Here is a 23966-nt window from a genome sequence, read left to right as displayed (position 1 = left end):
CTGCCTGGAAAGTGGTTAAAATTAGCATCTGCGGGAAGGTTTAGAAAGCTACTGACAGCATTTGAAGCGTCTGAAACAGGTTAGCTGAACCTCAGCCAAGCGAATGGATGTAGAGCAGTAATGTCTCTCTTTAATGTGTGGCTGAAGCTGTCTTCATAATAAGCCGCTCAGACTTCATTAACTCTCTGAGTGTGGCCAGACTGCTGAGAGAGGCTGGATGTCAGTCAGTTAGATGCACAAAACACACACAGGAGACATGATGTTGCCGTTTTCTGCAGCACACAGAGAGAACTGAAATTTGAAGATGTTCAGGTTTTCTCTGTTGCTGTCTTTGACAGTTTCTGGTCTTGTTAATCCCTGACTGCTATTTTTGTTTATCTTCTTCAACCTCCTTTTTTCTCCTCGTCCCATTATCATCATCCTCCTCTCAGTTTTCAACATCTGCTTTACGTCTGTTCTCATTTCTTCTCTCACTGCTGTCTAATCTGTCTCTCTGTATTTCTCTCTGTCTGCAGAAGCTTTATTTCAGGCTTCCCCTGTCTCCTGCTCTTCCTCTAATGTCGTTGAAAATCGTGCCCTGTGTTTTTCCCTGCTGTGTGTATAAGAGGAGCACGAGTGAAATGAGGATCTTTTCCTGGGAATTTTTCTATTTGGAGTTTATGCATCTGACTTTCTTGCTTTTTTGAGCATATCCGGATCAAACATCAGAGCATGTTACTTAAAAATTAAGAAAATTAAATATGAAACCTATGATAGAAACCTGTATATTTCATTTTTAAAATATTGAAAACCAATGTAACTTAATGACATAAAATGCTTCTTTCTGTTCTCATTAAATAGTTTGTTGTATACTCAAGCACAGGTAGGTAATGAAATAATCTTTGTGATATGAAACTGGTTACCATCTAGGATTTTTTTGCTGTCATGATAAACCTTAAATATTGTTTTGTTTTTTTTACAGGCTGCATTTCAAATGCTATCATGATTTATTTTTCCTGAATCAATGAAATAAAAAACAAATCTCCCAAAAGCACCATTTGTACAAAAATATTAAAATATGTGTTATGCTGCATTTTCACATGTTGAAAAGCATCTTCATGGGAAGAATACGGCAGAGACTCTTGAAGTAATCTGGTGTGCTATTTGTAAAAGTTGAAGGCTGTCTGAATAAAACCACACGTTGAATGCAACTCACTGTACCGTCGTCTCAACCTCTTCTCTTACTTTTTTTCTATGTCCAGGTGATGCAGCACCCCAGTGAGGGGGCCCAGGTCCTGGGGCTCCACAGCCAGCTGAAGGACGCCTCGGTGCCCGTCGCTGAGATGCGAGTCTACTCACTGTCCAGCCAGCCAATCGACCATGAGGGACCTAAAGCAAAGATGTCTGGTAAGCAGGGCTGCAACTAAGGATTATTTTCATCATCGATTAGTCTGTGGATCTTTTTCATGATTAATTAATTAGTTGTTTGGTCCATAAATGGTCAGAAAATGGTGAAAAATGTGAATCAGTGTTTCCGAAGCCTGAGGTGACGTCCTCAAATGTCTTGTTTTGTTCACAACCCAAATATATTCAGTTTATAGTCAGAGAGGATAAAAAAGTAGTTGCTGATTAATTTAATTGTTGACAACTAATGGATTAATCGACTAATATTGCAGCTCTACTTAGCACAGCGTCTTACCACATCTGTCTGTGTTTGTCCTCCTCTTTCAATACGTCCCCTGTATTCTTCAAATGTCCTCTGTCTCTGCAGATCGCTCTCCAGACATCGACAACTACTCCGAAGAGGAGGAAGAGAGCTACTCATCAGAACAGGAGGGCAGCGACGACCCTGTTCATGGACAGGTGTGATTGTATAAGGGCTACAACAAATGATTATTATAGCAGTTGATTCATCTCATGGTTTATTAACTTTGTAAGAAGTGTAAACATTTCGCCATCACATTTCTCCTTTATTATCATACCTTTATTTAACCAGGAAAAAACTCATTAGCGATAAAAAATCAGCAGCACAATTAAAATATATATATAACATATATATATATATATATATATATATATATATATGTATATATAACATTAACATAAAACATAACAATTTACAATCAGAATAAATAGCAAGTTATGGTAAAAATTTCTTAAATATTCACCACAATTCATCAACAACAAGGAACAAACAAAGTAATTAATCATAACATCTCCAGCCAGAAGTCACTTAAAAGTACTTTTAAATGCAACGAGTGAAACCGGCTCCCGGAGACTCAGGACATTTTGAAGCTGATTCCAAGCAAAGCGATTGGAAAGATACGATACAGGGGTGAGGGAAGCTACTGCTGGACTGGAGCAGTGAGACTAGACAGAGCAAATCGGTCACGGCTGGTGTTCAGATTCAACTTTTAGGATAATTAGGAGTTTTCTTTTGTATTCAACGGAATATTAACGACATTTCAGGCTCTCATTTTATCACAAAATAAAGTGGGTCAGATCGGTCAGCCTGGTCGTCTCATGTTTCCTTCCCTGTTTGATGATCTCAGACCTCAGCAGTACTTGTGTTATGATTATCGATTGAAACAATGGCCAAAATTATGAAATTAATCACAAGGCTCGTGTTGTTCTATATTTTTTCTATTGTCAGTAAATCTCACAAAAAGATAAAAATGCATTAGTCCATATCTCTATTTCTTCTTTCTGACTTTTTGTTCCGCTTAGCTGGGCACTGTGTTTTTATCAAACGTTACTCAACAAGAGTAAATAGTATATTTGTTGGGGACTATTTTAAGCCGCAGATTAACACCCATGTCCACTAGTGCTTATCTACAGCACCCTGATAAAAAAAAAAAAAGAAATACAGTGCACATGTCACACAGTGCGACAGTGCAACAATGGAAGCTCACAGACTTTATACTTAATGTTAATGGGATCAATTCATTGTTGTTTTGGTCTTTTTAATGGGATTTGTTTACAATAAGAAACATACAGAATATCAACAGCCGTATCCTTTTAAAACCCACGTTGTAATAATCCAGAATTAACCTTATAACACTCTTTAAAACGCCTCTCACCTTCTCTCCCCCTCTTTTTCTCTCTTGCTTTCCTTCTTCTGCCACTTTTTCACTGCCTCCTTTTCCCTCTGCTCCCTCTCTCTCTCTCTCAGTATCTATACGACGAAGAAGAGGAGGTGAGGAAGAAGAAGCCGAGGCGCAAGCTCCCTTCCAATGCCGCCATCACCAGAGTAAGAAAAACACCCCTCACCTCGTCAATCCCCCGCCCCTCCCTGTTTCTTTCTATCTTTGGGTTTCTATCTGTACCTGTTTGTTTTGTCTGCAAAGCAATTTGCTGCAGACCTGCTTCGTGAAAAAGCCATTTCAGATAAATTTGATTCGACTGGACTCCCCCTCATCTGCCTCTTGCATCACCTCAATCAACCTTTCCTCCCTCCCTCCCCTGTTGTTGGTTTTTCTATAAATCCATTTTCTCCCTCTCATTCTGGATACATGTAATTCAGGCCAATTTTCCGAGAAGAAAACACTGAGACAAGTCACCACAAGCAGCCGCAAGAACACTAACCGCTTCCTGGGTTGCATAGAGACACACACACACACACGCACACACACACTCACACTCAGCGGGAACACAGATTAACACACAAAATTGTCAGCAACCCTGAAATTTACCATGGACCTGCAATATGACTGAGGGAAAGCTGTGTGTGTGCGTGTAGTACAAGGAGTTTGTCTCAGCAGGTTATTAATGGAGCAATCATGTGGATGTCTTGGTGTGACTGTCACCACTGCTACCTAATACCACCCCGCCTGTGGACAACATGTGTGCACACACACACATACACACACACACACACACACACACACACACACACACAAAATAACCATAATTTTAAATTAAAGAACACACACATGTTGAACATAAACACACACTCAAAATCCATTACAACAGACCCTCTGCTCTGTACTGCAGTTAGCAAACACACACGCACGCACACAGTATCTCACAAAAGTGAGTACACCCCTCACAGTTTTGTAAATATTTGATTGTATCTTTTCATGTGACACTGAAGAAATGACACTTTGTTACAATGTAAAGCAGTGAGAGTACAGCTTGTATAACAGTGTACATTTGACCCCTAAAAATAACACATCGCACTGCCATTATTGTCTAAACCGCTGCAGAGTGTCATTTCTTCAATGTTGTCACATAAAAAGATACAATCAATTTTTTACAAAAATGTGAGAGGTGTACTCACTTCTGTGAGATAATATGTGTATATATAGAAAGACAGTGAGAGAAACATTTACATCCCCAGAGTCCAGCATGAATTCGACCCTCTCCACTTTCTAGCAGCAAAGTGGGACACAACCTCCAAAACACTACAGCTCTCTACAGCCACTCAGACATCCACTTATGTTGCTGATGAAAGCTTTCCTCAAAGCTGATTGCCACCAAAAACACCCAGAACGTTTTCTGAAAATAAGGAGTCTCACAGTGTGAAAGCTCCACCTGTCTGCTTTCTGCATCCATGTACTTAAACGGGTTTTCCTGCAATAAGAGGGAAAATGCTGATTTCCAATTATTGCGTATCAAGTAATTAATGTTTCATTCTGTCACCAACAATCAGGATCCTAACAAACTTTGTCTCTGAAAAATTAGTAAAAGGTCACTTTCATCGGCCACATTTACAAGCATGCCAGTCACCAAATCATAAAGCTGTGATGACACTAATGTGAATAGATGTGGAAGAAATATACTGTATAAGAATGGGCAATATGGGTGTTATTCCAAATCATGAAATAGCATAACCGAATCATAATGGATCAATTAAACAGACTGAAATTAATATTTTTGACCACTGAAACACCAAATGAAATATCTAACAACAAATTAAATATGAATCACATATTGCTATAAATCAGTACACAGTTGGAAGCACTGTCAATTTAAGGTGTGTCGAGGACTCAAATTTTGTGTGAGATTAATGAGCATTTTAAACGATCTGTTGCTTTATAGTGGGGCTGAGCGAGTACTCAGTTGAAACGAGTATTTGGTACAGATAATGTAGGCTACGTTTTACGAGTATCATCAGTAAAATGTGTCAATGTCTGATTTCTAATAAACTCTAAATATAGGAACCTTAATAAAAGTTCTCTTACTATTGTAATCAAAAACGTCTGATCAACATAAACCAATTTCAGGCTTAAATAACGTCTGATCGGCCCCGCCCACATCCAGACTAAGTCCCGCCCATTGATAATTTGGCTACAGACACGGATCATTTAATTTGATGAACAGATACAGATGGAAGTGTTTTCACTCAGGCCTACTTAGTCCTACTCAGTCCGCAATTTTACTGTTTAGCTTCGCTCTCATAATGCCAGTTCGTCCGCAGTAGGCGGCTGTTTTCAGTGAAAACTCTGTAAAAACCCACTCTACACTACTTGCTCAGCACCAAACACCAAACAAAAAAACTTAGCAACTAGCTGGGATAAAGTGGACCAAATGAATGTTGCTCCGAAACAGCTGGATGTGTAAATAATCAACTGTTTGCTAACAAGTTCACCATATCAACTAAAAGGTTCAGCGTCAAATCCCCCAAAAAACTGTAAACTGCAGGTTTAAAAAAAGTTTTGTCTGAAAAGACGTGGGCCAAAAACAAGCAGTGTATGTATGCAGCTGAAGATTCGCTGCCTTTAGTAGAATAAGACGGTCATATTTTCTAAACATCAAACTTCAGAAGCATATTTGAAGAAAACCCTGAGCTGCTGAGTTATTTTTAATTTTGCAGGTGCTATACTTTCCTTTTCCAATAACTTCTTTTGTTAAATAAATAAACAGCCCTTTGTACTTATTCAGGCGAACATCTGTGGGAGCCACGCTCTCACATATTCCAATAGAAGATGCAGTCACGCCCCAGCCTGCACAGAAACATCTGCACAGATAACGCTTTTGCTTTATGTGACAAACAGAAATATGTCCTGGCGCTGTATCCATTAGCTGTTGCTGTTTTGAGTCACCAAGCGTGAAACGTGAGCTCGGAAATTACCGTTCTATCCTGCTCCTGTCATCTCTCCTCTACTCTACGCATCCCCTCCTTCCCTCACACACACACACACACACACACACACACACACACACACACACACACACACACACACACACACACACAGATGTGAACATCCATCTCCTGATTGTCTCATGTTGTCCTCTTTTTCCGTTCTCTTTCTCCACAGCAACCCAACATCAAGCAGAAGTTTGTGGCCTTGCTGAAAAGGTTTAAAGTCACGGATGAGGTGAGTGCTTTTGACCTCCTGGTATCACTGGTATCACACATCCACACTTCCTCTTCATGTGCGAGGTTTAGAGTGTGTATGCGCTTCAGAGGCGTTGGCTGAAGTCAACAAGTATTTGAGTATTTGGCTTTAAAGACACAGAAAGGTGCGTGGGAGAGATTCAGCTGGCAGAAACACTAAACACTGTTGATTTAAAAATAGAACATAACCGTAAATGTGTGTGTGTGTGTGTGTGTGTGTGTGTGTGTGTGTGTGTGTGTGTGTGTTTAAAATGTGTTTATGTGCTTCTGGAGTGATTCCACCAAAATGTGTTTGATCTCACACCGTTAGCAATTATTTCCTTTGTGTTTTGCTAAATCATGTATTTATTAGTTCAGTATTTTTTTTCCTTTGTTCTCCTGTCACATCAATTATTTCTATTATCTGGTGTTCTGCTCTTGTGTGTGTATGTGTATATACAGCCACATGTAACAGATCCACATTAAATACTGTTTTTGAGTCATGGTTATTATAAAGTTGTAACCAGAGCAATACTATCATCTGGTTTGACTTGAGTGTGGAACTGAAACCGACTCCATGACAACTGAGAAAAGTCCATTTGCTGATTAAGATCAATATTATTTTGTCAAGCTGTCGTTGCCAAGGTCAGACTCAAATGTGATCCAGATTTGTACAAGCCTAAAATGAATGCTGAAGGTGATTTATTGTATATAAATGTTAGCTTACATAAAGGAGAATGATCCCAATCAGGTTCACACCGTGAGGTAAACAGAGTCTAAATTAAACAAAGATAAAACAGGGCATTGGTACTGGATCAACATCTCTCCTCTTTACGGGAAGTTATTGCCGCTCGGTTAAAGTAGACGCTTGTTATAGCTTCTGTACGTGTGAACAGAACTGATCAAAACTGCGTGGCCAGTTTTTCCCTGCGCATGTGTCCGTTGGTCACTTGTCTCCTCTCTCGTCCAGGTCGGTTTTGGCCTGGAGCATGTGTCGAGGGAGCAGATCCAGGAGGTGGAGGAGGACCTGGACGAGCTCTACGACAGTCTAGAGATGTACAACCCCAGCGACAGCGGGCCAGAGATGGAGGAGACCGACAGCATCCTCAGCACACCCAAGCCTAAGCTAAGGTAACGGCACAGGCACAGACATAATATCACCAGCCACACACCTACAATACATCACAGATACCTACCCACACACACACACACACACACACACACACACACACACACACACACACACACACACACACACACACACACACACACACACACACTATGGTTCTGCATGCTTGACACAAGCAGTACAAACATTTATAGGTCTCACAGTTCTACATTGGCAATTCAGAGCCTCCTCTGTTGGTGAAAACTGCTCATTGCAGTCAGATATTGAAGTTTATTTGAGGTTTGCATGGACCAGAAGTGGGTCAGTTGACTTTCAATCCTATTTTTCCTAACTTTGAAAATGAAAACCAAAAGCTCAGAATTAAAAAAACATAAAAAATATATATTATATAAGATTCCGCACATTTTTTTAAGCATATATATATATTAAAGAAAGAAAGTCAGATTCCTAAAGTGAAATTTTAATCAGTGAGCCTTAAACTCACAGCTAGGGGGTCCTGTGATCCTCATCATTATTTATTTAAAAGTCTGAAAGCTGAAAGAGTAAAAAATCAAAAACCTTGTTCTTAGGAGGTCAATAACATATTTCAAACGGAGTCACAGAGGAGCAGATAGATGATTTTTAAAAAGTTTTTCAAACTTATTTTTTGTCCTTTCTTGTGATTGTGTCTTGTGTACTTTCTATTTTGATTTGGACTAATCTTGTACGGCCCTGTATATTTTTTTTCTGATCTTATTAGCCTCAAAATATTATAAAGCACACAAACTGAAAGGTGACTCTGTAACTGGTTATTATGTAGTGAAACTTGGACTCATAACATACTGATGAGCTTCTCTGTGGATGTTTGTTTTAGAAACCACTAATAAAAGATAAAGGCCTTTTTCACATGTCACAGTAGGAAAAGCACAGACTAAATAATGCTTCAGGTTCAGGGTTGAAATGTAAGCTGTGAAAAAGGCCTGATACAAAAAACTGCTTGTAAAAAGTTTGCTTATATTTCTGTGTCTGTGTGTTCAGGCCGTTCTTTGAGGGGATGTCCCAGTCCAGCTCGCAGACGGAGATTGGCAGTCTGAACAGCAAAGGCAGCCTGGGCAGAGACTCTTTCAGCCTGGTGAGTAACTCCGTTCCTGGAGGAAGCAGCAGCGTCAGCGGGAATTTCACCTATATGAGCTGAGAGGTGTTCAAGAAAACCTGAACTGTGTTTTTTCACCCTCCACATCGCTGATTGCAGTAGATCGTTATTGTCCCCAAAAGGCAACAGGACCTCATTTAAACTCGTGTTACAGGTGCAATACACACTTATGACTAAATAAAAGTAATGAGTAGTGTTAAGCTGTAAAACCTGAAAGATTTTTTTATAGATGAATTGATTAACAGTGTAGAAAGATAAAAGACATACAAGATTACATATTCAGTTTGTACAAGAGAATTTCTGGATAAAGTTTCCTCTTTAGGCCATTAAAAAGTAAATAGTAATTGTAGGCATTTTACACTGAACCAAACTTTCGCACTTGCAGTTTACACATGGCACTAAACAGCATACAGGAACAGAAAACAGTGCAAGAATACACCATAAAATGAAGCAACACAAGCTTGAAAACAACATGCGGCTCTGCATTGATGTGGTGAATACCCTGAACCCGAAGCCCATGAACGTCGCCCAGCGGGGGAGCATTGTGCAAATATACAGAAATGTTTCCTTAACGGAGCAGAAATCCAAAAGCTCTTTGACGGTCGCCATCTGCTCAATAAAAAGTGTGTTTAATCTCGCCGAGCTGAATGGATTTCACTCAGTGTCTCTCTGCTGCAGTTCCTCCTTTCAGAGTAAATCTGTAATGAGGGCTGTAGTGTTGTGACTAGTGTCTGCACGCTTCCTAAAAACATGTTTTCATTTCAGTAAATAGTTTTAAATACAAATTATTAGTGTGACGTAAACTGGAACACCATTTGTTACGTAAAATAGCAGAGAAAACTAATATGTTCTGGACATCACTGCTAGCTTATTGGGATGTTTCTTGTCGTCCAGTTGCTGCATAATGTCTTATGTTCCTTGTATTTACTTAATCTCATGTCCCATTAAGCCTGTAGACTGACTGTCTCTCCCTTGTCCTCTCAGCAGGGGGAGCAGCTTCCTCTAGAGAAGATGAAACCCTCCCGCAGCCGCAACCTGGAGGAAGCCCTGTCTGAGACCGACACACTGGTACGACTCTCATTGTGTGTGTGTGTGTGTGTGTGTGTGTGTGTGTGTGTGTGTGTGTTTGAAGGACAGAGAATGAATGGTGTGTCGGGATCTTTGTTAATATCACTCCATGTGGGGATTCGCTGCCATCTGTGCAGTAAGTGAGACCGATTGAGAGAACAGAAGTGAGGGAGAAACAAAGAGTGATGGAGTGGAGATGATGGCTTTAGGACTGCCGCTATCTCCTTTTTCTGACACTGACAGTCTGTGTGTGTGTGTGTGTGTGTGTGTGTGTGTGTAGGAGCTAACAGATCAGGAGCTGTTTGCCGAAGTGGGCCCCTGCATCATGGTGTCAGTGGCAGAGAAACCCCGTACACCCATGAAGAGCAGCAAAAATGAAACCCAGGCCATGCCATCGCCAAGGTAAGGAGTCACTACTTTATGTATGTATGAAGAGAGACAGACCACTAGCTTTGTGTAGAGTTGTGCGTGCATGTTGCGAGACCTTTGAATCATTTTTCACTATTGATGAACCACACAAAGAATAATATATAGTTTTTAAACTGTACTTGGAATAGAGCCATGAGGTGTATGCAATTCTCGGCGGACATGCACAACTCAGCACATGACAGGCAGGCGAGTAGAGCAGAGAGTAAAGGGTCAACACTAAGCCTCAGTTTAGCTGTAAATGTAAAGTGTGATGCTGCTTTCAGACCAAACGCGAATTTAATCCTCGCAACGCTTTCCTCGCGTGAGTACATTCGCTGCAAGTGTTCACACACAACGCGAGAAGGCCCGACATAAAATCGCAGCTCTACGCGTCTTTGCATTGACTTTGTATGTAAACTCACCGCCCCGGACGCTCGATTCGCTTGAGTTCTGAAAGCACAGTTAGTTACATGAGCAGAGACTGCAGCTCTGCAGCTCCTCAAGATTAAAGTGGAGCTATCGTGTATAACAACCTCTGTCTCTGTCTCTCTTCCTCTTCTACCATACACACACACACTTTACCAAACAATTTATTAAAATCTTCACATGTTTATTTACAGCATTATAAGTTGATATTTATATCGTAACAGGCAGTATATTAACTTATTGTGAGAAAACCAGTAGTTCATAACGTAAACAAAGTTTCATAACGGCTCTGCGAAGCTTGGACTGTGAGATTGGGAGTCGAATCAGGCTCCCCCCGCGTAAACACACATGATTCGACCATCAGGCGACTGTAGGCAAGACCTGACAATTCTGATTCGACTATTTAAATTGTTAGTTGGGGACAGCCCGAAATAATTTTGGGGAATGAAGAGAAGTTCTTTCAGAAGCACTGCACATAGCAAATCAGTCACACCTGTGGGTACGATATCACACCCACACACCTTCTTTCTACTGGGCGGGAAGGAAAAACACCTTGACCGCAGAGTGACAATAAGGCTTTACAGGTTCATTCATAAAACCATGACCAGGAGCATTTGTGATCGGTGCTGTCAGGTCAGGTGAACAGTGACGTCGATCTCTGGCGCCAGTATAGATCAGCCGCATACGTACGTGATGCAAGTTGTAAAAAGACAGCGAGCTGTGTTTGGTTGCTGTCCAACACTTAGTCTGCCGTGTCGTTCAACCAAGAATTTACATCGAGACAGCGAGCGAGAAGAAAAGAATATTGTGCAACTTAATATGTTGGTGACTCATGTCTGTGTCGTCGTCCCCCCCAGGTTGGACGGAGGCCACACCCCCAGACAGAAGCGCATCAGCACCCCCATGAAGGAGAGACAGCTGTCCAAACCTCTGAGTGAACGGACCAACAGCTCGGACTCGGAGAGATCCCCAGAGCTGGGACACAGCACACCTGTAAGTTAGCTTTTTAGTGAAGGGACTTGCATTCTTTCCGGGATATCATCCCAAGCTCCAGCATCAGAAAAACCTTGCATACAGAAATAAATCATCGTGTTGCTGTAGTCCCACAGAGGGATTTACTCTTTTTAAAAAGAACAGCTACCATTGTTCTGAGTCCCCCTCCACAGGCTCGCTTCTTATCTTTTCCCAAAGTAAAGAATACAAATGCATCCTGATAATCTCCGAATCGCCTTGAGCTCAGAAAAAATAAATTATGTATGTGCTGATGAGTCATCTGCAGAGTAAATAAAGTGTTGCTGTAGGGGGGTTTATGTACTTTGCTGTGTGTGTGTGTGTGTGTGTAGCTCCTGAGGAAGGTGGTGTACGACCAGCTGAACCAGATTCTGTTGTCGGACTCTGCGCTCCCCGAAAGTCTGATCTTGGTCAACTGCACTGACTGGCAGGGGCAGGTAAGGCTGTGTGTGTGTGTGTGTGTGTGTGTGTGTGTGTGTGTGTGTTTCCCCAACATCACTTGGTGGGCGTTTTTCTTCACACGTCTTGCTCTTTGTGTGTGTGTGTGTGTTTCACAGTATGTTGCAGAGCAGCTCCAGGTACAGAGACACCCTGTGGTTTGCACGTGTTCTGCAGCTGAAATCCAGGCAGTGCTGTCGGCTGTGCTCACTCGCATCCAGAAATTGTGAGTATTTTTTCGCGCACACATACTCGCACACATTCTTAGTGCTAGCGTCCCTTGGTTTGCTGGATGACTCATCTTCTTGGTCTTTTTCCTGCGACTGAGATCTTTCTGTTTTCTATCCTGTGTTTGACCTTTTCTTTCTTCTTCTCCTGCATCCTCCACATCTTTCCCTCCTCCTCGTCTTTGCCCTTGTGACTCCACATCTATGACTCTTCTTCTGTTGATAACAAAACAACTCTTTACATATCTCTCACATCCCTCTCTGTTTATCCTCCTCACCCTGTTCTCTTTCCATCCCTTTACTTTTCTTTCTCTCTCTCTCACACACACACACACATTTTACAGTTTACTTTATTGGACTTTGCCAAAGCAGAAAAGGGAAAATAAGGATTAAGAAAAAGAAAGAAATGGTGTTTTAGACACAAATTGGTTATATACTGTTGAAAAAGAATTTCTCAGCTGTGAACATTAAAGAGAATTATTATGTCTTCACATCTCTGTACATCCAATCTGATTGTACAAATGTGTTTTGGTTTTATACAGAAAAGTACGTTTTTAATCAGCTGTCAGAGTCATGAAACCTGGAACTTTGATTGTATTCATGTCTAATTTTGGGGCGTAAACATTTCACATTTACATTTAGGACATCTTATGTCCAAAGCGACGTCCAGTGAGTATGTTTGTTGAAAGAATGTGAAAAGGCAATTTATCACTGTTGGTAGAGTAAGGATGTCAATAGAACAAGTTTCATAATTGCTAGGTTGGTAGACAGCAAAGATAGGTAGGCTAAGACGCTACACAGTGCGAAGTACTATTTTTAGAAAAGCCAAATATACAAACATTCAATAGTAAACAATTAGTCAGTGAGTAGATTAGCTAATTGACAGAAAATTAATTAACAACAAGTTTGATTATTACTGAAAATTGATTATCTTTGATCTTTGGACGGTTGGCTTGACAAAACAAGACATTTAAAGATGTCACATTGAACTCTGGGAAAGTGCGATTGACCATTTTCACATTTTATTTCAACTAAAGGATAAAGCTTTTGATGTCTAGGTGTCAGTGGCGACAGATTCCCTTGACGGTTTCCGTGATTTCTTAAAGCAAACTCTTTCAATCCCCAGTTCAAATTCCTTTTCTTTTTTTGTCTTTTAAAATGTCCAGTGGAATTTCTCTGTTGATAGTGTCATAACCCGGCTCAAAGGCCATGACAAATACGGAGAGGACACAGAGGATTGCCAATAATAAACATATTTATTGTAGCAACTTAAATAACTAAACTAATAATCAACGATGTAGAGTGTGTTAGTCAGTGAAATCAGTGGTGTAGATGTGGATGAGTGACAAGTATGGAGCTTGGGTGTTGAGGAGTGGTAACAAACATAATGTAACAAAACAAAGGAATAATGCTGCTGGCAGGAGTGGGACCAGATCAGAGAGAGCTCGAGAGCAAAGGGCCGGAGTATTTATCCTCCCACAGCGTCTGGCCCAGGTGCTCCCAATCTGGCTTACGGGCGCTGATACCTTCAGGGACAAAAGGAACACAGTAAACTGCCCAACACCACACAGTTAAACACCCAACTAGGCAGGGCCGTCACAATAGCTTTGTAGCAGTTCAATCTGTTTGCCTTTCATCTTTCTTCAGGTGTTTTCCAGAGATTTTGATGGATTTGTGGTGAAGTTCCAGTGGATCCACCTCCATGCAGTACTGATACCGCTCGCTTGCTCTCTCTCTCTCTCTCTCTCTCTGTCCATCTCTGCAGCTGTAACTGTAACTCGTCCATGCCCAGGGCGGTGAAGGTGGCGGCAGTGGGCAGCCAGAGCTACCTGGGAGCTATCCTGCAGTTCTTTGTCACTCAGCTCGCCAACAAGACGTCCGACTGGCTCAACCACATGCGCTTCCTGGTTGTGCCTCTGGGTAAGAGAGTCCACTTGTTTTTCCATGGTGATCTTCACTTTTATCCGTTACTCAGTCACTTGTGTGCATGCTGATTTGATTTCACTGTGTCTCAGTATCTGATTGGCCCAACCGCAGCGCTACAGTTACACCTCATAACAAGCTGACTTTGAGGGATGACTTTTTTATTTTGTTGTTTCCTTCCTTCCCTTCACTTTGACTCCATCGTCTTCATCAGGCTCCCATCCGGTTGCCAAACACCTTGGCGCCCTCGACAATCGTTACAGCTCGTCCTTCCTGGACGGGCCGTGGAGAGACGTGTTCAGCCGCTCTGAGCCGCCACAGACAGGTACAACGCCCGCCATACGGATAAATGCATGCAACCTCTAACGAGTGATGACAAACAATGAACTGTGTCTTGCTGTCCCTTCCAGATCAGCTGGATGTGGCGGGAAGAATCGCCCAATACATCAGCGGAGCCACAGTCACACACCAGCTGCCCATCGCTGAGGCCATGCTCACCTGCAAACACAGGACGTGAGTGCAGACGCCACGCAAACACAAGCCAGATCGTCACACACTCTGAATTTACTCTTTATGTTTTCTCTAATATTCGGTGTTGTTTCCAGGCGAGATGAAGACTCCTACCAGAAGTTTATTCCTTTCATAGGGGTAAGACAGTACTCAGGCAAACATGAATGTTTGCATGGTATTGCAGTAGATTGCTGATCGTTTAGATATTTTTGCTGACATTGCTTCTTGTTTTCCAGGTAGTGAAGGTTGGTCTCATCGAGTCTGGTCCTTCTCCAACAGGTGAGGGTTTGGAAATAGTTTTTTAAACACACGTCACAAACTGAGCACAAAAACAACTAGAGAGTCATTCAGTTTGATTTATGATGATGTTGATAATGTGATCGTTTCAATTTGTGGTCGTCAAGGAGATACAGAAGAGGGTGTGGCGGTAAGCTTGGCCGTCCCCTCCACGTCTCCCCCCTCCCACAGCTCACCCACAGGGATGATTAAAGAGGCAGCCACGCCCCCCTCCTCCCCCTCCATGGGCAGCGTCCTGTCAGTACAAGGGTAAGCCTGACCTGCTTTATTATTTTCTCCTTCTGCCTTTCATCTCTGACACCTTCAGGGCCTGGCACTCATTTTCTCCTTTGTTTCCCCTCACCCTCAAAATCAGTGGAGGAAAAATCCTCAGATTCTGCTCATAAAAGCACCGGTACCACAATGGATAAATATTTAATTAATACTCCAAATGTTAGGGATGGTCAGAATAAAACAGTGTTAAAAGTAAGTTCTGAATTATTTATTTAACAGGATTATTTGTCCATGTGTAATCAGTGCTTAAATGATTTAGGGGGAGCATTTATGCTTCATATAGAGATACGGTAAGAGATTTTCATCGTACGATAACCGTATAATAAATATGGTATGATGGTACACGGTTACAGTGAAGGGTGAGCAAACGCTTCATTATTATTTCACAAAATACTATGTCCTGACCAAACTTTTTCAAATGGAAGCATGTTTAAAAAAGTCTCCCTTTAAAGGCGCAGTTCAGATTCTCTGTCTGGCTGCATTGTTTAAAAATACTGTAGATAAGCGAAAGCACGTGGCAGTATGATATAACGTGAAACCCGTACACTGCTGCAACTCTAGCTTCATATTGTATGTTTTACGTAAACAAACGTACAATTTGCAAAATGTGGCCTTTAAAATAACTAGTATCTGTCAGATAAAAGTAGTGCAGTGAAAAATACAATATTCTCGTCTAAAATGTAGTAAGTAGAGTAAAACTAACAAAGGTCACAAATTACAGTAGCTCAAACTGTACTTATGTACACATTGATGTTACTTTCAGTTCTGAGTTTTAACAGGACTTTTAATGCCTTTTAACCATCTATTTATGTTTTGTTATATAAGCAAAGAGAGTTGCATATTTTGCTTTTAGTATCCGTTTAGCTCGACTGGGAACCGGCTCAAAGAAGTGAGGGACTCTTTGATACTTCAGTCATGTTTTCATCTGTTTGCTTCAGTGGGTCTTTGCTGCAGACCGTGTTTTGTTCTGCCTGCTGCAGTCCATCTCTGAAGAGCCAGACAGACTGCAGCTGTGTCTGATCTAATCTTTGGATTTCACCCTCTGCAGAATACATTTGGTGCATGTGTTGAGTGTAATGGACAAAATTCAACAGTGAAGTGTAGTTTTGAATTGAAAGGAATTGCAGCAGGTCCGGCGCTGCAGAGGCTGACAAAAAGGATAAAAAAAGGTTCAAAAGGAGAACGAAAAGAGGAGGGCCAAACAGAAAGACCCTTCATGATATTGTATTTCCTCCTTTCATTTATTCTGCTGAAACCTAAGACGGAAGAAAGCTACTGAAAAGTTTTTCATTATTGTATATTGTTTCAATATATGTCCCTAAACGCTTTCTGTCCCTAGGAGTCCCAGTATGTCTCACGGCGTGGATGCCATCGGCCTGCAGGTGGACTACTGGCTTGCCTCTTTGGCCGAGAAGCGGCGGGAGGGCGAGCGGCGTGACACTAGCTGCAAGAACACGCTGAAAAGCGCCTTCCGCTCACTGCAGGTCAGCAGGCTACCAGGTGGGGGCAGCAACGATCCACAGGCCCAGGTCAGCACCATGGCCATGACCGTGGTCACCAAGGAGAAGAACAAGAAAGGTGAGATGAGTGAATGTTACCAGAGGGGAGACATTAGAGTAATTATTCATACCACGTTCTAGGAACAAGCACATAATACTAATCAGGGTTTTCATATTAATAATTGGTTCTTTTTGCCAGTTGATATGTACATTTATGCTGTATGTGCAGGTTTTATTTATATAAAATTATTTATATATAAATATAAAATCTTGTATGCTGTCGTTTCATCTTCAAGAATCCAGTCACATTGAATCCTAAACAAAGTGAATCTAGACAGTGTGATCTGAACATCAGCTGATCAAACCCCACACCGATTTACTATAATGTAACATCTCTCATAGCGCTTTGCCCCCTATTGGGCTGCTTTTACATTTTCTCTTTCCCCCTCTCCACAGTTCCCACCATCTTTCTGGGAAAGAAGCCAAAGGAGAAGGATGTAGACTCAAAGAGCCAGGTCATTGAAGGCATCAGCCGACTCATCTGCTCCGCCAAGCAGCAGCAGACCATCCTGAAAGGTAACGTGAAGGATCAGGGTGCTTCTCTGTCTCCATTTCCTTTATGTGTGTTTGTTTCAAATCTTCTTCTTTGTCTTGTTGTTTTAGTGTTATTTCCCCGTTCCTTCCGTTACTCAGACTTCTTGTGTCTCGTTTCTGTTTCCTTCCAGTGACCATAGACGGCGTGGAGTGGAACGATGTTAAGTTCTTCCAGCTGGCCGCCCAGTGGCCCACTCACGTCAAATACCTACCTGTCGGACTTTTCGGCTACAGCAAGCCCCTCTCCTAGGGGTGAGCACCCGCCAGCTTCTCTGACCCTGACTTGACCTTCGACTTCCCTCAATCTCATCACAACTTTGCGCAAAGACCCCACCTCTGAGCACCTGCAGAGCTGATGGAAGACGTCATGCGGCTGGACTATTTTTATTTTTATTTTTTTTATTTTGGCAGTTGTCTACAGTTGTCTTATTTTTTTGGGGGGGGAGAAGGAAGGTGTTGGGGTCCAGCGCTGTTACTAGTCACTTTAATGCCCCTTTTGGTGTGTGTGTTTGTGTGTGTGGCAAGTGTGCATGCACACGTGAATGTACAGTGTGTCTGTGTGTGTGTTTGTGTGTGTGTTTTTACAAGGGGCTTACAGCACAAGTTTATTAGCTAACTGCCATTTACGTTTCCGTTTTATGGAATGCAATAGCATGCGACAACTCACCGATTTCAAGCCCTTAAAGTTTGACCCTCAACTTCTGACCCCTTCAAGGTCCTTCTCACCTCAAGACCTGACCCACACGTGCATGCTCCAAACTAACAGATTCACCACTCATGTGCCAGAAACAGTAACTCAAAGTAAAAACGCAACGGGTCTTCAGTGTTTGCATGAGCCAGTGAAAACTCACAAAATGCAGTCAAATAAAAGACCTGCCTGTGATTTCTCCTCCAATACGTCCACAGAACAGACGCCCTTTGAAACAGGCCCATTCTTTTTTTAGAATTTTTTTCAAGGGCTTCCATATAATTTAAAATACTTTTTCTTTACCAGAATAAGTCGTTTGGATGTCTAATGCCAAATGTTTATTTTCAAAAAAAGAATAAAAATAAAGGGGAAGTGTCTTTTTTTTTTTTCAAGTGTGCTCTAGTGAAAATAGTAAAAAACAAAAAAAACTTCCCTTTAAAGCTGTTTTGTGGTGCATAGTATACATTTTTGTGAAGAGTTCCAGGATTTCAGGGCAGGGGCTACTGTAACGTGCAGTTTTCTTTATCTTCTTATTTGCTATGCACTATTTACTGAATACACATCCTCTTCACAACAGACCCTACCAAATGTGCAACAGGAAACCAGAAAATGCGTCTAAAACTCAGCAGCTTTGATGGGATTATGGAATGGGGGGGGTTCGGCATGCACTCTGCCTATCTAAACTGCAAAAATGGGAGTTAATCACCTGCACTAAAGCACAATGTTGTACGCCAGTTGTCCCCAAATATCCTTTATGTATTGGAAACGGTCTGGCAGCTGGCAGTGAAAACAGCGGACCTGGTAAAAATCTAATTTCTCTTCTACTTTATCGGGAAAAAAATAATAATTTGGTTTCAGTTATTTGGCACAGTTCTGCTCCGTGCGTTCTCTAGGTTGTTGTGAGGTTATTAGTGAGTGTACAGTAACTGGTAACAAGTGTGTGTGTGTGTGTGTGTGTGTGTGTGTGTGTGTGTGTGGTGTGTGTGTGTGTGTGGTGAAATAAATGTAATATGGTCAGAAAATCACTAAATAGGATAAAACCCTTTTCTACTGTGTGACAGAGGGCATGCAGTGTGTGTGTGTGTGTGTGTGTGTGTGTTGATGATGTGGTCATTATCAATATTGTTGATTATCAGATTAGGGCTGCAAAAGCTGCGGAGGTCGTCTTGTTTACTTTGTGGCCTGGCACAAGGCTAATACAGATTGTTTAAAAAAAGAAATGTATTTTCGCCACTAAACACTTTAAAAAAGAAAACAAAATTAAATTCAGTTTCACTGAAGTAATTTGATCGAAATTTCGACTGCAAATCCAAGAATGTGTCTGCAACAGTGGTTTATAATAATTGTTCTAAAAGCATTTTTTAAAAATGCAAAGCTCACCAGACCTGTGTAGCTCTGCCTTGTGTCACCTGCATCGTACTTTCTGTACGCTCTCTGTCTCCGGTTATTAGCAGAATTGTCTTTTTAATAGTATTAATGCCAATGTCTTGATTTAAATGCTTTAAATGTTTTTGTTTGTTTGAAAATGGATCACAACATAGTTTTGTTTTTTCCATATTACAGTGTTAACAGTCAGCAGCATGTCTTAAAGTCGCCTCATTCTCCTGTCAGGCAGCACCTGTTACATGAGGTTTCACACTGAAAGGTTTCAGAGCTCGATTTGTTTGTTCACTCTCTGTTTGGTTAACAGCTCGTCTGGACAAGCACCCAGTTTGGTGTTGTTGGGTTTTAAGTACTTCCAAATATTTGAATGTATTTAATTTAGTTTACAGTTTTAAGGCACAAGTAGAGTTCTGTGCCACTATAATACAATCCTTTTGGTGTTATTTGGCCTAAAAACAGACATCAGAATTTAGATGTTCATTTTAACGTCTGTGTGAACAGCTTTATGTGTAAACAACAAACAGAAACCTGTAGTTTTTTCCTCACTTGTGTTGCTGACAACCAGTTAAGGGCTTGCTAAACAGACTGACTGACGGGTTTCGTTATTCCTGAATATCAGCGAGTGTTGATGTACTGTAGTTTGACGTGGAGGTTGCTTCATCATTTCATTCCAAAATGAATCACATTTGAAAATACTGACATTTGCTCTTAAAAAGTGTGTATATATATGTTTTGGCATAATTTGCTGTTATGACAGCGAACTGAATCACAAGAAAAAGGTACAATCATTTTAGTACCACTTTAAAATAACCCCATAGTTACAAAGGGTTTATAATTTGCCACTGATGACTTCATTAACGTTCTGCTATTATGCACGAATGGAAAGAAGTTTTTGGGTTGCCAGGTTGTGCAGCCAAATCTCAGTGATTAATTAGTTTACAATATATCCTAACACCAGTTTGTTTTTAAAGCTGCACTTGTCAATCTATTTTCTTTAACAATGGGTAAAATTACTAAATGTAATGAGAAAGGTGTTGCTCAAATTGACAAACCCCAAGCGAATCATCACTCAGCTCTCCAGCTCTCTTCAGCTCTACAGAGTGTCTTAGTGTCTTTGAGCTCATTGTGCTGCTGCGCTCATCTGCCTCTTTTCCAGCTGATTTAATCTGAAAAGCTCTAAAAACACAACTTTGCACTTCTTGCCCTGCACCGAACAGCAGCCAGACAAAGTTTGTGTAGCTGGTGAATATCGTGAAGGATTTAGCAGCTAAATTCCCTCATCGAGTTGGTGGAGACTCAAAATGAGCTGAAAAGAGAGTGAATATTGGAGTTGAATTCATCAGTTGCCCAGAAACACGACTATAAATAAATAAACGCTAATGTTTCTCTGTGACTGCTGGGTGTGTAAATAGGCAATCATTTGCACCAATAGTATCTATATAAAATCATAATATGCAACTGCTGTGTTTACAGCATGTTTCCACTGCCCCCAAGTGGCCAAAAAATTCAAATAATACTGCTTTATATTGAAATGTTAGTAGGTCAAATAAAGACGTTTGCATTAAGTCATTAGCTTTGTGCGTGTTAATAAGTCAAGGGTATGAGGAAGATTCATAGTGTGATTCATGGATAAAGGTACATCGATACTTTAGGAACCTTCACCAAAATGTGGCAACCCAAAACTTGATTTACTTTATGCATTAAGCATCTTGCACATCTGTTTAGTATGATTCTATAATTTTAACCTTTTAATAAAGTCATTAGTGACAATGAAGAGTTGTTTTTATGTATGCTTTATTATGAAAAGGTACTGCATTTTTACATTTGAAATATGGATTTCAAAGAGAAAAAAATTCCAAACTTTCCAAAACTTCTAACATTTTGGAATGAAATGCTTGATTTTTTTTTTTAACTTACTGTAACCATGGAGGGCCAGTGATCTTGTATCTGCTGTTGGAGACAACCTCCACTAACTCAAAATGCTCTCTGCCTTGTAGTGTTGTTAGCTGAATTATTGCAGTGATATAAGTCTAATCTTTTCCTAAATTGTACAAAGTCAAAGTTCATTGATGCCTCTCTCGTTTGCAGCCTCCACACGGAGGTCAAATGTCACCTGACTTGGAAATGTTCATCTGAAAGAGAAGCATCAATAACAAAATCACTGCCAAAATGAAAATGTGAAGAAAGTGTGACAATATTCAGATAGATTTGTGAGGTTTGTGGGTTGCTGATATCTAAAAATACATTAACAACAAAGTGATCCTTGTTTTAAAGTCATCATTTCAATGTTTGGAGAGACTGAATGTTTTGTTTCAAATCACAGCCACGTTCTGCAGCTTTACTTGTCTTTGTCACCTTTATACCATCTTTCCCTTCATTCTTACTGTTTACATGTTTTTCTAAAGTCTCTTTAAAAACGCTGGTGGTTCTGTATGTAAGTCTTGAACTTGTTCCTGCGCGTTTTTACCTGTACCTCTGTACCTGTGTCGACCCGTGTTTGTGACGGTGTAACGCTGGTTCCTCTGTCCTTGACTAGTCTAGTGGTTAGAGATTAGGAGCTGTTTGGTCCATCAATAACCTCTGTCAATGATCAGCAGTGTCTTTTCTCTCCACCGTCCTCAGTTATTTGTCCCTCTGACGATGAGTCTCCTTCACCAGGCTTCCACAAGCTTAGCTTTCTGAAATCACCTTAAATGATATTATCCCCATTCCCTCACAGCTTGTAAATGTGCTGTCTGTCCTCACGGGAACGGGATTTGCCTACGAAAGCAGTAGATTTCTGCCTGACGAGGTTCTGCTCAGAGCAGAGCGTCCTCAGCTTGTGGACATGCCATTGTTTCTTTAGCAGCAGTCTTCAGCTTTTTTGCCTTTTGCCTATAATAATAATAATAATAATTACAATAAACTATAATGCTTGTACATACCAGATAGTACTTGTTATATTGTATTCTAGTTTTGTTTTTTTGTTTTTCTTAATTTGACACGTTTTGTAGTACTGCTTTTTCATGATTACGTTTGTCAGTCAAACAGATGTGGGATGAAAAGTGGAAGTGTTTATCGTTTCATTTGTTTTTTTTAATAAAAATATTCCTGATTTGTAGCTCAGTCTCTTGTTTTTAAAATACAGGATGTGTGTATGTGTGTAGCTTGTATACCTTCTTTATAAATGCAATATATAACACTAATTAATATAATGGTTAGTGTTTTCCAACTAAAGGCGAACAAAAAAGTCTGTCATGGAACAAATGGGGTTGCAAAAAGTTGATAAAAATGAAAAAATATAAGCCAGTATCCTGCAATAAAAATTCAGACCACACCTAGGGCTGGGCAATATGGCTAAAAATGTTATCACGATAAAAACATTTCATTATTTCTTTCAAGTTTAAAGGTAGATATTTGAGTGATAGATGGAGAAATCGTAAGGTTCCTTGTGCGGTTAAACTTTTCTTTATTGTCAAAACATGACAAACACTTCAGTGGATCACTTCACAAATCAGAGGAAGAACATTCAAAACAAAAACTTTTCAACAAATATGATTAGTAAATCTTTCTTTCAGTCCCTTTTCCTCAACAAAATAAATATCTTAATATAAATATTAAGTGCTAATTAGTTAGTGATTCAAATGAATTGAATCAAACATTTATTGATGATATATTGAACATTTGTTATATTGTTATTGAGGAAAATTATATTGCGATAATTATCATTATTGTTTTATTGCCCAGCCCTAACCACACATATTCCCAGAGACCTCTGACTTATCATACATTGATTTTACCGTTGCAATTATACCAAATAGTGAGATATTTTCAGAATCAGAATTAGAAAAGGCTTCATTGCCAAGTAGTAGCCTATTTTACACATACGAGGACGAGGTGATTAGGTGCTAGATATGGACATAAACATACAGTTGACATAAATAGATTTAAAAGTATATAAATATGGAATAAACCGATGCAAGTTATAAAATAATTATCAAAGTATGTGTAAAAGAAAAACAAAACAATATGGGGTTATTTACATGTGCATTACTCTGGATTTGTGTTGAGAATTTGTATGTATATAAATTTATAAATATAAAAATTTAATATGTTAATTAAATAATTAAATGGAATATGTGCAATATGGCATATTCCATCATATTTACATGTGCATGTACATTCTCATCATAACTTTCCAACTGATCCAGGAATAAAAGTGCTTTTTATTGGGAATAAAATATTAAAATGGGTAAACACTGCATTTCATAAAGTGATATAAGGAGTGACAGTGTAAATAGTGCACATGATGCTTGTGAAGCAGGTCTGTGGTGCACAGCGGGCCTCTCACTACCCTGCTGCCCTCTGTGCTGCCCTCATCTTTGGATGGGGCCTTTGCTGATATCAGAACACAAAGAGCATGAGCAAAGCAAGAGGCGTCACTTCCACCTACAACTGTTTCGTTTTTAGCCTAGGAGTCAGAAATTAGATTAATTTTAATGAAAGATTAACTAGCATCCATCTATTTTAAAATCAGGTTTAATTCATAGACTGTATATAAAAAGTGATCATGTAATAACTTACTAATTAAACGTTTCACTGTCCTGTGTTTAAAAATCAACAACATAAGCCAAAAGCTGTAACCATTAGCGTGTGGTCAAAGCCTCAGGGGGTATTTAGTAG

The 23966-nt window shown here is 40.3% G+C and overlaps 1 protein-coding gene across 1 annotated transcript in view; it reads left to right on the top strand.

Annotated features, from left to right (window-relative positions):
• Positions 1-18752, top strand: part of LOC119911814 (phosphofurin acidic cluster sorting protein 1-like) — a 62064-nt gene extending 43312 nt beyond the window's left edge. Inside the window, exons 5-24 of the mRNA XM_038730761.1 lie at positions 1242-1386; positions 1751-1842; positions 3152-3229; positions 6240-6299; positions 7269-7429; positions 8445-8538; positions 9544-9627; positions 9908-10029; positions 11319-11454; positions 11805-11909; positions 12030-12136; positions 13903-14057; positions 14275-14385; positions 14471-14573; positions 14666-14708; positions 14807-14849; positions 14975-15116; positions 16480-16718; positions 17096-17215; positions 17365-18752. Coding sequence (XP_038586689.1) covers positions 1242-1386; positions 1751-1842; positions 3152-3229; positions 6240-6299; positions 7269-7429; positions 8445-8538; positions 9544-9627; positions 9908-10029; positions 11319-11454; positions 11805-11909; positions 12030-12136; positions 13903-14057; positions 14275-14385; positions 14471-14573; positions 14666-14708; positions 14807-14849; positions 14975-15116; positions 16480-16718; positions 17096-17215; positions 17365-17483 — 2259 coding nt within the window. The 3' untranslated portion in view covers positions 17484-18752. The remainder of the gene's footprint in view (positions 1-1241; positions 1387-1750; positions 1843-3151; positions 3230-6239; positions 6300-7268; positions 7430-8444; positions 8539-9543; positions 9628-9907; positions 10030-11318; positions 11455-11804; positions 11910-12029; positions 12137-13902; positions 14058-14274; positions 14386-14470; positions 14574-14665; positions 14709-14806; positions 14850-14974; positions 15117-16479; positions 16719-17095; positions 17216-17364) is intronic.
• Positions 18753-23966: the final 5214 nt, after the last annotated feature.

This window comes from Micropterus salmoides, unplaced genomic scaffold, assembly GCF_014851395.1.
Source record: "Micropterus salmoides isolate LMB-PRFRI ecotype aquatic unplaced genomic scaffold, ASM1485139v1 Ms_hic_scaffold_2, whole genome shotgun sequence".
Lineage (NCBI taxonomy): Eukaryota > Metazoa > Chordata > Actinopteri > Centrarchiformes > Centrarchidae > Micropterus > Micropterus salmoides.
The sequence above is the reverse complement of the archived record's forward strand: the minus strand, read 5'-3'. Positions and strand labels throughout refer to the sequence as shown.